The 13,892-nt window shown below is 45.7% G+C and overlaps 1 protein-coding gene across 1 annotated transcript in view; it reads right to left on the minus strand.

Annotated features, from left to right (window-relative positions):
• Positions 1-13,892, minus strand: part of CRLF3 (cytokine receptor like factor 3) — a 281,392-nt gene that overhangs the window by 41,687 nt on the left and 225,813 nt on the right. Inside the window, exon 6 of the mRNA XM_086930883.1 lies at positions 3,837-3,969. Within this exon, the coding sequence (XP_086787009.1) occupies positions 3,837-3,969 (133 nt within the window). The remainder of the gene's footprint in view (positions 1-3,836; positions 3,970-13,892) is intronic.

Here is a 13,892-nt window from a genome sequence, read left to right on the forward strand (position 1 = left end):
TCCCTGTACTTAAGTAGTTTGGCTAAAATGGCTCACGGGGGGCCCCGGGTTTGGGTCTTGGGCCCAGGGTACGGTGTGCCATCTCGATAACGAACATGTCCGAGAAGACCGTCTCCCCCAACAGTTTTTTCAGAAGAGCCTCGACAAACAGCTCCATGTTTCCTGTCTGCGTACTTTCCGGCAGTCCCGTAACGCGTATATTACATCTGCGAGACCGCGCCTCCAAATCTTCAGACTTATCCTGCAGGAGTTGGATCACTTTGCCGAGCTGCTTATGTTCGGAGTCGAGAGCGGTTTGCGCCCCTTCCACCTCTCCTATGCGGCGCTCAGACATATCAAGGCATTCAGCGTCTTTGTCCAACCGCTCCGCCATCTCGTCCATGCGGTACGTGAGGGCATCCATCTTTGTACCCAGAGGTGATCCCGCCCTGCAGATTCTTTTCCATGGCTAGAAATATACTGCGAATGTCCGGTTCCTTCGGGTCGCTCTCTGCAGCCGACTCAGCTCCGCCTCTCTCCGTCCCCAAGGAGGGGTCGCTGGATTTGGACCCTTTGTTGTCAAAAGTCAATTTAGGCTGATTTCTATCCGGGCGTCCCATGGCGGCACCGCGGCTCCCAGCAAGCAAGAGTCACGGAAAGCCCAGAGGCCTCTCGTGGCCAGGAGCAATGCACTACGCACACCAGCCGGCGACGCAGCTCAGGCAGCAAAGAGAGGCTTTGTAGTAGCCGGGAACCGGGGCCAGATCGTCAGGGCAGCGCCACAGCTCTCTTGTGCATGGAAGCAGAGGGGACCTTCTCCCCTACTGTCACCGCCCACGTCCCGACCGTAGCAAGGCAGCACCACCCAGTGGAACTGCTCGCAAAGCCAAGAGTTCTATAGCCACGAAGAGTCTCAGTAGCTAGAGGTCAGGGCTCAGCATACAACCAGAGCACAGTGGGCAGGCAGTCAAGCCAGAGTCTCAAATATCTGCAATAGGAGCCCTCTCGCCCTCTCAGCGTGTTCAATGGGCCCCCGGGGACCGGTCCCCCACCGTATCGGTATCCACAATGTCCACAGGCCCACTCGCGCTCCACGAGGCTCACCGGCTCGGCAAAACTAGGCTTTGCCGTAGCACTCTAGGGCAGGGAGGTCGCAGTCAGCCTCAACGGACGGTGTCTCGCCGCACAGCGCTCCAGCAGCCAGGGTCCGCCAGTCCCGGCCCCTCTTCTCTCCTCCAGCGGGGGGGGCCTCCCCAGAGCCTCAGGGCCGACAGGCCGATCCGCCCAGCCGAGTCCGTGGAAGGCAGCCACGAGTCACCCGGGCGCCCAGTGGGTGTAAGAGAGCCACCAGGTGGCCCGCGCCGTGCACCAGAACCAGCAGAGCCGGCCGCTGGGCCCCGCTCCCGTGCAGCAGTACCGGAGGCCCGATTGAAGCTGGGCACTAGCGCAGGGTAGTGCGGCCGCAGTCAGAGGCTCCAAGTGGCACGTCACACTCCCCCTGTCTTACCGCCGCACTCAGCCCAGGGGCAGTCGCGGGTCTCCTTAATGGCACTCCAGATGATCGAGGCCGCGCGTTAGTGCAACGCCGCCCAAGGGGCCCGTAGATTGTCCCGCAGCAGGCCACACCGCTCCGCCCAGGCCCAACGGACCGCCGCAACAACCCCAGGCAGGGTAAGAGGCTGAAATTCGCCTGTCAGCGGTCCCTGGCACACGAATCCGGGCAAACTGATTACGTAGACCACTGCTAGTAAAAGGATAATTAACAGGATAGTGGTAGAAGCGAGGGAGCTCTAGGCTCAAGCAGCCATCTTGGTTGCGAGTTAGCTCCGCCCCCCTATTGGAATATATTATTAAGGCTATGCAGGACCATATGGGTCTTGCTCTCCTTTTTGTAGAGATTGGCTTCACTTTCCGTTTCAGTTATTTAATATAGCCTCATAGCCCGCTGCCGAGGACCATGCGGCTCAGGCCTATAACAAGGGAGAAGGCCTTTAATTACTGGGATAGCCCACGGCAGAAGTACTATAAGACCATTAGAACATACCAGCCATTATAAGCCTGGAGCAACTCGATTGTCTTCAATGGAGCTCTCAACAGTCCATTGTTCTATTGGCACATATTCTACTTTTAATATGTTTAACCACATGCGCGCTACTCTTCTTCTGCTGCTATGCTGACTTTTTAAAAAACCCATTGTTCATGACGAGCTGGGCTCGTCATCAGTGTTTGAGGAGGCTACACCATGACGAGCCCAGCTCGTCATCAGCCTCGAAGGGGTTAAGTGTTGGGGTGCTCGAACAAGGCTGCTATTGTTGCACTGCAAAACAAACACCGTTTTAAAATGTACTCAATGACTTACTCTGGGAGACCCAGTTTTATAATGTATGATATCATTAAGGACCTGCTAGAAAAGACTCTTCTTTTTGTATTAGAACTGCACATGTTGCTATCTTTGAGAATTTGGGTACTGAGCACTAACTGCAAGATTCTTGCTTGTTTCATTGAAATGTAAACAGTGACTACATTTGTGGGGTAAAATATATCAATAAGCGTCAGGGTAATCATTACTGGGATTATTTTCAGTTAGTTAAAAACAATGCACTGCAGAAATAAGACAAGACTGTTGGCACTTATATAGGTTTTCACTGTCTTTAAAATAAGTGATAACATTTAAATTATTGTACATGGTTATTTAAGAGGCTTGTATGGGTTGGAATTGTGTAAACCTTGAATAAATATGAACTTAAATAGTATTGTTTTTATTCATAATATTTACTGAATGAGTATAATATCATGTAAGTTAGTGATAGTGGTGTAAATTAATAATTGTAGAAAAAAGTGCATGCATTCGCCGTCCTTGCTTTATCCTTTTCATTTGTGTGTGTTAAATGTACTTTATGTGTAAATGTATGTATTAATGGTTTCTTTAGAAAAACAAGTTTTAATTAATTAAAAGAAGCCTGAATAATTGTAAAATGCAGAGGAAATCTTAACATTACCCAAGACAAGAAATCTATTTAGTGAATCCAAGATTGAGCTTTATCCTGCACCACGTTAGGTTAATATACCATCAACATATTCAAGGACTAAACAAAATAATTGAAAAATATAGACTAGCCACCCCATACTTTCTGATCAAAATTGTGTCAAAGTATATAAATGCTTTGTTCACCCTAAGTTGGCAGGGTATGCCCAGACATGGGTCCCTTGCTCACTTTGCCACTGGATTCAAGCCAGCCTGGCTCATGAGGGGTGTTATCCCGAAACCAGTCCCAGGATGCTTGTTTCCAGTCCAGGGAAGACATAGCTAGGCATTTTGGGCTGGACTGTTCTCATGAGTCACAGGGTCAAGACTGATTTGCATATAGCTGTGTCTGAACTGGGGTGGCGAAGTGAGCTAAAGAAGGAGGATGGATTCAACCCAGATCTGTGACTGGAGTGTCTGAAAGTTTCAGCACTCCGTCCATCATCTCCTGTGGTTTGCTAAATGTAAACAGACCACACACGTATGGTAGCTTTCAGTGAATGCGGCTGTTCTGGGCCATAAACTAGGTCCTGTAGTCAGTCTGAAACTGTAGGGACACTCCCAAAAGCTAGTGGTGCTGGGGAGTAATTGTGTGCTAAACCACAAAATATTTCTATTCTAGACTAGGTAAAGTGGTAGCAGAATCCAAGTACCTGAATTAGGTTGCTACTTGCACATCTGTGTTACACATTATAAGTTGCTCTTGGAGTCTCAATCTTAATGAATCAAACAGTAAAAAGGACAGTATCTAGCACCTATGATCTTTGGATATGCAGATGCATAGATCTTTCAGTGTATGTCCTCAGCCACTCCTCCTCTGGCATGTACTTACCTAAATGTTAATGTCTGGTCGCAGAAGTAGGTAGGTGCTTTTGAGTAGAGGACCCCATTCGAAGGTGAATCATTCCTGAGTGCTATGTTTCTTCGACTGCTCAGACTATATCCTTCTAAGCCAGGGGTCCACTCTAAAAACACAAATACATATTCAATGTTTTGAAACTCGTGTTCGCTCTCAAATGTTTAAATGACTGATCACAAAGACACTGAAATGGCACTAGCCTTTAAGTGTTTTTTTCCTTGAGAATTTTACATAAACTTGACGTGTAAAACATAAATCTGTATATACAATAACATTTCTAAAATTAATACCGTTTTACATTCAAAAGCAGCAAAACGATACACTGCTAAATCCTAGCTGTATGTATTAAAGTTAAGGGTCTTTTTTAAATAAATATCCTTAACCAAAATCAAGCATTGATGATTAATAATTCTTGATTAAACACAGACAGAAATACATTAGTAACAACTGTAATTGTTCTTATTATGATCATGTCAAAATATGTCATGAATGTAGTTAGGTCTCTTAGTATTACCAATGATATATACCCAATAACCTGATGCCCCGTTTTCTTTTTAGAAAACAGCTTTTTTCCCCAATAATATACTTCCTATGTATACATGCAGTTGTTATACATTGAATGTTTTTTTAATGTGTGCAATTAGATAAAGACAGCTTCTATTTATCAACTCTGCTTCTTATGTAGAAAGTATACAATTCAAGTTTCATAGGCCAGTGATCCCTAGAAGTGTGTATTTCATGCCACATAGTCTCATTCACATAATAGGAAACATGGACCTAGACCTAGTGTTACATGTTTTTAGGTCAGGCATTCGCGACCTCTTGTATACTGTAGTATACTTTAGTATACTTCTTTGTGATCTTACACCCCGCCCACTGCTTTTCATTTGTTTGTTTCAGTGTCCTTTAAAAATCCTTGCTGGCTAGTGGTCAGTCCTGCCTCTATGTCCCTCCTTTTTCTCTTTCATTTCCTCCCAGGAGCACGGATCAAGTACTGTATCTTTATGCTTTGGTTGTTTATCTGTTCTTTGGAGGACTATTTCTTTCCTGCTTGTGTGATTGTTTGCCTATTTTTAGCTTCGGTACTGTTGCTGCTTGCATTTTATTGCAACATTTATTCCTCCCACCTCTTCCCATGTCGCTGCATGCCTTTCCCATTTACCTCCATGTTGCAGTGTTTTATTTTATCTCCTCCGGTGTCTCACAGTTGGGGCTGAGCTCATGTGCGCATGAACATTGAGCGCACATGCCGCCTACATTCCGGAGATAAGAGGAACAACTGGGACGCCTGCGCACAAGAACGCTTCAGAAGAAATGGACACTGGTCATTACTTGTCGACAGGAAAAGTCTGTGAGACGAAACCCAATTAAAAGGCATGGTAGCCAAATATCAGAACCCTACTCTCCCTATTGAGGTGCTTGCACACTCCTACCTACACAGCCACTTTACGCTTGAGTGACTCTCGATGTATCCCCCTTCCTCTGACCAGGTGCAGTCTGGGAATCTGAGCTTGTGTGTGGCCATTCTGAGCCCATGGTACTAACCAATCTGTATGCTGTGTCCCTCGTCTCTTTCAACAATCTCAGACTAAAGGGGCTTGGCCTTACAGTCTATTTCTATGTCATTGACTTAGATGCGGTTGATCTTATAGAAGTAATGAGAGGAGCCATTGGTGCGTGTTTGCCATGATTAGACCTAAGAAAATGCGGGTTCCGTATGCATTTGGCATGGCGGTGTAAAATCACACCCATCGGTCCCTAATGCACTTTTGCTCTATGGTTAACCCAGTCCAAGCTGTCCTCTGCTGTTTTGTCTGGGTGCTTCATTGCTCTGAACCATGAGCACGTTCCCCACCGTAAGACTGCTGGTTCCAACCCCCACAGAGTTGCTGCTACTACGAGGAGCAACCCCACACCATGTGGTTTACTTCCCTGGGGATGTGCAGGTAAGTTTGTGTAACTTGACGTAGGTAATGCTATACTTGCAGGCTTGAAGAGGGACGTAGCTGCAGAAGGCAGGTGTTAGATATGGTTGATAAGGAATGAGGTAGGATCATGGGGTAAGGAGTGTCCATACTGCACAGAGACAAGGAGGGCTGCGCTCTTGCAAGGGAGTGGTATCACCTATCTATAGTAACCGAAGCCCCTTCATTTGTCTGTGTGTGGCGTTTGAGAAGTTCGTCCAGTGGATCCGTGAACACCCTTGGTGTGATGAGGTGAGGTTGGTGAAAGGGAAGGCAGTAAAAGGCTGCAACACAGAAAGTAGCTTGCACCGTGAGGAGAGTTTTTACCAGTGCTTAAAATGGAAATATAGAATCGTAGGTACTTCTTGTCCCAGACTTCCTGTTTTCTGCTGAGATGTGGTGGTACTCTCGCATTAAAAACATTGAGGGCAGTGCTGAGAAGTGCCCATGCTATTCCTTCATAATTAAAAAAGTGCAGGTACAGAGTACCTGACAGTGCCTACGCAATTAAAGCACTCTTGTTTAGGTCGAGCTTTAACTCCATGGATATGCTTGACCAGTCACATAAATGGAATTATGCTGTTTTACTGACTTTTCTTTTTAAATTGTTTATATAGCACGAATGACACAAACATTTTGGAGCGCTTTACATGAGCGCCACTTAAATTTCACAAGCACAGGGAGATTCAACGCTTTGCCCAGAATCACCGGTGGTTGAGCGTCGCCAAGACTCGGACTTGGTTCTGCAGTTCCGAAGCCGGAAGCTCATGTACTTACGCCACATCTTCTCCCCAGGGTTTCAGCTGAGATTAAGAACTGACTTGTGCAACAAACGATATGCTAACTTTAAAGATTTGATGTTTATAACTTGTTGTTTGGCACTGCTTTGGGCTGTTCAGGGATAAAGTCTCTCGTTGTGAAACTGCTCATTTGTGCACCTCTTTATTAAGGAGCAAACGCAATTAGAAAGTTGAGAAATCTGAAATTGAAACCTAATTCTACACCCCACACAATTCACCGCCACACAATTGAACACCACCCAACATAATTACACTCCACATTATACCACTCAAAGCAACATGATTCAATGCCATATAATTACACTCTATTCAATATCACATAAATACACCCCACATAAAACCCCTCTATGCCACATAGCAACAATCCACATAAATACAGCGTAATTGCACTCAACACCACACAGTTCCATGCCATACAATTCAACTCCACACATTTCCATTCCACACCACATAATTTGACAACAAAACACAATTCAACTCAACACAAATACACATCACACCACATACATCCCGGGGAGGGTGGGTTAGGCAGGCTTACCTCGCCACGGGAGGGCGAGGTAAGCCTGCTATGAACAGGATCAATATATAATATGTGTTTATTAATATCCGATATTAATGATTTTTACACACTGTCCCTGCCTTAACGGGCCCTGGTGAGCCAGGCTTAAATGTTCTGTCAATAATACCTGTTGGGGTGCACTATAGCACCCCAGGTGGGCAGGGGGCTTAGAAGGGTACAACATTATTAATATTCCTTAATAATGCCATTCATGACTGCCCTGACGCTGTCATCCTACAAACATTGTCAGTATAAACCGCGTGTCCTGGCACTGGTGACCTCGGGCACCTGTGCCAGGGCCCAAGGTCACCAGTGTAAATGTTATTAATATTGTGCGATCACTAATGTTCATTGTGCGATCACTAATGTTCATTGTGCGATCACTATTGTTCATTGTGCGATCGCTAATGTTCATTGTGCGATCTCTAATGTTCATTGTGCGATCTCTAATGTTCACTCTGCTGCACGAGGGCGGAGGCGGCGCGGGTATTCATTTGTCATTCATATATTGAGGTGTCCTTGTAAACCGCGCCCTTGTCCTTGCATTACACGCCCCACCCAGTCCCCGGGGGGACCCCTGCCCCCCTTGCAACCCTGCCCCCCAGTGCGACCCCTGCCCCCTCCAGTGTGACCCCTGCCTTCCAGAGCAACCCTTGCCCTCCAGTGCGACCCCTGCCCTTGTAAACCAAGGGGTGGCGCTGTAGTAAGGACCGTATCACACGCAGCACGCGCCTCGTATTTTATGATCACGTTTATTTTGGGGCGGCTGCGTGGACGTGTTTATCCAAACAGGGAAATAGTTATTAATTAACATAAAAGACTGTAGTTGTTTTGCAAAAACTGGAGACGGCTTAGCCAAGAAGAGAACGGGGAGAGTCGTGCCAAGGGTGTGGCTCGGCTCAGAGTCCGTGCGCCATCCGAGGCCTGAACATGGTCGCCATGGATACTCTACAACAGATATTCTACATCAGAGGATGCTCTGAGGCAGCAGTGATCTTCTGTGTGTGGTTTAAACTGTGTTTAACAGGGACCGTGCACTTCGTGTTTTGTCCAGGAGAGGGAGTAAAGTTTTCTACAAACACTATTGTCAGAGGACAAGTTAGGACCTTATCTGCAGAAGTCCAATGTGTGGATTGAGCCTATCTGTCTCCTAGGAGATTCTGAACAAGAGAAGCAGCAAACCTTGTCTGAGGTCGCTGGGACCTTATATAGTCTGCTAGTGGTTGGTACATGTATACACTGATTCGTGGTTGTATCTGATGTTTCTATTGGATTAGGGTTAGTGTTCTCATTGGTTGGGTATTTGAGGGGTTTGATTGGTTTCAGATCAATGTAGGGTTGGGACTAGGGCTAGGATCAGGATTTCTATTGGAAGTAGGGACTAGGGCTTGTTGTTTTGTTGGTTGTTGGGACTAGGATGGAACTAGGGCTAGGGTTAGGCCTTAATTGGAAGTAGCGATTAGGGCTTTTGGTGTGATTGGTTGCTAAACTAGGTGTAGTACTAAGAGTAGGGTTAGGCTTTCTATTGGAAATAGGGACTAGGGTTTCTTGTGCCATTGGTTGCTTGGACTTGGGTTGGGACTACTGGTAGGGCTAGGGCCTCTATTGGACGTAGAGATCAGTGTTTTTGAAAGTTATCGGGTGCTTGGACTAGGGCTGAGATTGGCTGTAAGGTTCTCATCTCCTATTGGTTCTAGATTTTAGGGCTAGTGTTGTGATTGGATGGGGCTAGGGTTCCCATTGTCTGAAGGGGTCACCTGATTACTAGGGCAATAAAAGGCTGAGGCTTAGGGCGTCTCAGCCCGGGCGTTGAGGCGAAGGGCAGAGAAGACAAGGGCGGAGAGGACAAGGGCAATTACCTGTTTTAGCCTGTTCGAGACTGGTCGGGACAAGGGTCAGAAATGCTGCCCATGTTCGCATTCAGTAATAACCACCCCACACCATCCACACACATAGCAAAACATTCACAACAAATGTACACCACACACAACCCTATGCACGGACCAATGTACCAGCATGCACTACAAACCCAACCAAACCACATCTATACACCCTTCTATCCCAACTACCACACATACCCACCATCATCTAAAAACAGTACACAACTCTATCCTATACCACTAACCAATCAACCCATCGCTAACACAACCCCATTCAACACCATACATAACTACATCCCATCCAGACACACACTCCCTACCCTAATTACACCCAACAGACCTCCTTTTATCACTAACAAACCTACATTCATCCTTCCATCATTTGTCCAACAACACCCATCTCTGCCTACTACCATAATAACACTAACGCACAACACACACTGCACACCACCACACTTTTTTTTTAACTCATTCAACAAACCGGTCTAAGACAAACACTCTTACCTCTACTTCATTCCCTTCTACACACAACATACACTCTACTCATAAACACACCACCCCCTCTACTTTACAACCTCTTCTCACAAACAATACTATACAACAAAATCCATTGCATGAAACAAATACACCAGCACCCCTTTTCACTACTCCTCAAAAATAAAACTTATCACACACACCAGCACAACAAAATCTTCAAAGTGCAACACGTCAAAATACTTCCCATCACAAAATACAAACATACACACACCTTTCAAACCACACAAAGGAACAAACTCCAATGCCAAGCTTTCGCTCTTCCACCACACCTAACACAGATACAGCAACTCTCTTCTAACCGCCTCTCATCCATTGAACAATTTAGAACCTTATTACATGACCCACATGCTGCACCACCATCCCTGACTCATACACCTTCCGCCATAAACACACACAAACAACATAAGCGACGTGCCACACCTCACAACTTTGCTCCCTCATGTCTACTGCACAACAATGTTACACCACGAGAGCAACACAAGACACCAACTCACTCTCAAACACCATCTCCACCACATACACAAGCAGCCATCTAAATGCCTTCTTAGCATGCTGGATAAGGAACATGATACAGAACAGCTACACAAGAGCTATCCTAATACAGCTAATACCAGCACTAAAACCCACCTGCTACTAACACACACAATACTGTTCCTTCTACAAAACAAAGTCTCCCTATCACCAAAGGCCATTCACTAAACTGTCTACTAATAAATGCTCGATCCCTCTCTAAAAACAAACATTATATCTACGGCCTTCTCACAGATGCAATACCAGACATACTAATCATAACTGAATCATGGTTGGGAGATGATATAACTCCAGTCCTGCATGAAGCCATTCCTCTAGGCTATCAAACGATCACCCAAAATCGTATAGGCAAAAAAAGGAGGTGGTCTCGCTGTTGTGTTCAGGCAAACATTACATATCACTAAAGTGGATGACATCTTCATAAAGAATTGTGAGGCTCTTCTAACAAGATACAATACTACACCGTCTTCATCCTGTAAATTCCTGCTCCTTTACGACATCCATCTAGCAAGGCGACATTCCCAGAAGCACTTCTAGATACAGTTTCAAACTTGATAACAATACACTCCAAATTATGCATTCTGAGTGACCTCAACATTTGGTTTGACAAACCCAATATGACCCATCCAAAAACAATCACAGGCATACAGGCACTGAACCTGCATCAAATTATCCACAAACCCACACACGTCGCTGGACATATCCTAGATGTAATTTCTGCTAATACTGAACTAGTCACCTTTCAAACTGTAACTCCAGTCACATGGTCAGACCACCACTTGCTTGCTTTCCAATATAAAACAACACTAAGGGACTCACCTAAAATTACCTTACATCCATCCACCTATCAGCCGTGGAAAAACTTCAATTTGGAACACTTAGAAACACAACTAACATCAAGTACAAATCTGGAAACAATAACGTTGGTTCAAAATCTATGAGTGGCTACAGGAAGCTTTTGACATCCTGATACCACTCAAAACCACACAGCAGGAAAAAAAAGAAAAAAGGCCTTGAAGAAACTTAGAAATAAAACAACAAATTAGAAAGCTGCAATGTACCTGGCTCAAAACAAACGCCAAACAAGACAAACTTCACCTACAAAAAATTTACAGATTATACAAGTCAGCTATCAAAAAAGCGAATAAAAAGGTACTATTCAGACAGAATTCAAAATGCTAAATGTGCAAATAAAGAATTCTATAAAATACTCAATGTATTTCGCAAACCAAATTGCCTAGAAGGAACTCATCCTGTTACTCAGGATTTCACAGACAAACTGGCAAATCATTACACAGACAAAGCAGACACATTGGACGCGTACTTAAAACAGAAAGCACCAGCTCTAACCCCTGTACAAAACAACAATCCGAAAATACTCTAACTCCGCCTCTCCGTTCCTTCCAACACATCTCACATGAGGAATTTATGGACCTGGTCAAAGCAAGCAGGCCTGCCAGCAGCCCTTCTGTCCCCTGTCCACCACAAACTTTCATGACAAAATGTTTACAACCTCTGCTGCCACTCCAATAAGAAGAATCATCAACGATTCCTTAACTACCAGAATATTTCCAGAAGAAATAAAAAAAAATCACACATACGCCCTTCACTGAAGAAATCAAACTTAGACCCGCTGTACCCGGACAACTACAGACCAGTTACAAATGGACCTTTTCAGGGCAAAGTGATAGAAAGAGCAGCGTTTGCCCAGATGTCACAATCAATTGAAGAGAATGACATACTCCCAGACTTCAAACAGGATTCCGTCCGGGAAGAGGCACTGAATCTGCCCTCCTTACCATATGGGATGACCTGAAGAATACAGTTGACCGCAGCGGGGTTGCTGCGCTACTCCTCTTGGACCTCTCGGCTGCCTTTGAAACAGTTGACCATGACACTCTGAAACAAAGACTCTACGAAGTCGGCATTGAGGGGACTGCTCTAGACTGGATCACGTCCTAACTTAAAAACAGAAATAATGTCATCCATACCCCACCTTTCTCGTCCAAACCATACTCAACAAAAGCAGGGATCCCTCAAGGTCTATCATCTCGCCCATGCTTTTCAACATCTACATGAAGTCATTACCGGTACTGATCAATCAGTTTCATCTCAAGTGCTAAAACTATGCAGATGACACGCAAATACTCCTTCAACTGGAATGGCCCAAAGACATTGAAAAATCCCCAATTTTCAGTTTTCAACTGAAAACCGTGGATCAGTGGATGACTTGGAGCCATCTCAAATTGAACACTTCAAAAACGGAAATACTCACGTGTGGCGATTGGAAACATTACGACCAGCTTGCCGCCTGGCCTGATGTACTGGGATTATCGAATAAAGTATTTTTTTTTTTTTTTAAATTTTGGAAACCTTTATTGTGCAGTAGTAAAAGAACAAATACGGGCCCACAACCATCAGGCTGGCCACGATTCCATTTAAAGCACGAGTGCAAGCAATACGGCGACACAGTAGCACATTAGTACAAGTTGGCAAGCAATTTAAATTACACTGAAGAACGCCGTGATACCGTGTCACAGGAGCAATGAAGGTTAATTTTAAAGATTTTGTTGCAAATATAAAAGCAGTCTTTCTTTTTTATAAAAAGGAGTAAACTAAGAAAAGCAGAGTCCGTGCAAGCGCATCACGACATGAGCAGGCAACTTTGTCACGTATTCCAACAACAGCGGAAGCCAAAATCCCCCCCAGGTAGCATGGCGGCTCAAGAATTTGTGCAACAGGATTTATCAAACCAAGCATCGTGCTCTAGTGTCCACCGCCACCCACCCCCTACCATTCCCATTCCCGGACCCAAGATGAAAAAATAAGAGAAGAAAGAGTAGAAGAACGAATGCGGAGGCTACGGCCTACCCCCCCCCCCCCCAGCAGTGTGCCTGTCGCCCAATAAAACCCGAAATATAGAAACGAAGAAAAGAAAGAAGAAAAGGGAAACCTTTTAATATCAGAGGAGGGCCATATCCAAAGTCCCCCGGTCTCCCCAGCCATAAATGTACACTCCACCCCATGTGTGTAAGCAAAAACAATGAACATCAAGCACAAAATAAAGTGGGGAGAGTCACCACGTTTCGCATCAGTACACTTTAAGGAAGCGCCTCAGTCCGAGTCCCCACCGGCCAATAATGCACAAGCTGCAAAGGGAAATCCTTTAGCCCTGGCCAGTCCGCACACGTACCCGCGAACATGACTCCCGTAGGGCAACCGCCACGGTCAGAACAAAGGAACAAGATGGCCGCTCTCGGCAGAGAAGAGATGTCCCGAAACAAAATGGACGTCTCCAGTCTCGATCAGTTCCATGAGCCCAAAGAAGTGGCGTTGCCAGGTGCGCCCGGTGTTGCAAAGTACCATGAAATAGTAGCGGGGTTTGCTGAGCGTAAGCAGCCAGGCGAACTAGATGCTGCGCCTGCGGCGCCATATTCAAAGGTAGCGACACCACAGCAGAGGACATGAGTTCCAGCAGGGGAGGAAACAATGTAGCGTCAGTGAAATGGGCAGACAACAAACGGCGTCCACCAACACTGCCGGAAAAGAGAACCTCAGAGCACTCGCGCGGCAACAATGTTGCCCAGTCAAGAGTCAGGAGAGGCAGATCGGTGCATTGAGGAAAGCAAGCCGGTGATGCGCAATCCACCATGAGCGCGGCAGCTTCAAGTTTTTCGCTCAGCAATCTAGAGCCCTCACGCAATCCTGCCCGCAATTCGGCAAGTGCAGCGAGAACAGAGCCACAAGTTAAAGCAGCC

Source organism: Lissotriton vulgaris, chromosome 7 (genome assembly GCF_964263255.1).
Source record: "Lissotriton vulgaris chromosome 7, aLisVul1.2, whole genome shotgun sequence".
NCBI classification, from domain to species: domain Eukaryota; kingdom Metazoa; phylum Chordata; class Amphibia; order Caudata; family Salamandridae; genus Lissotriton; species Lissotriton vulgaris.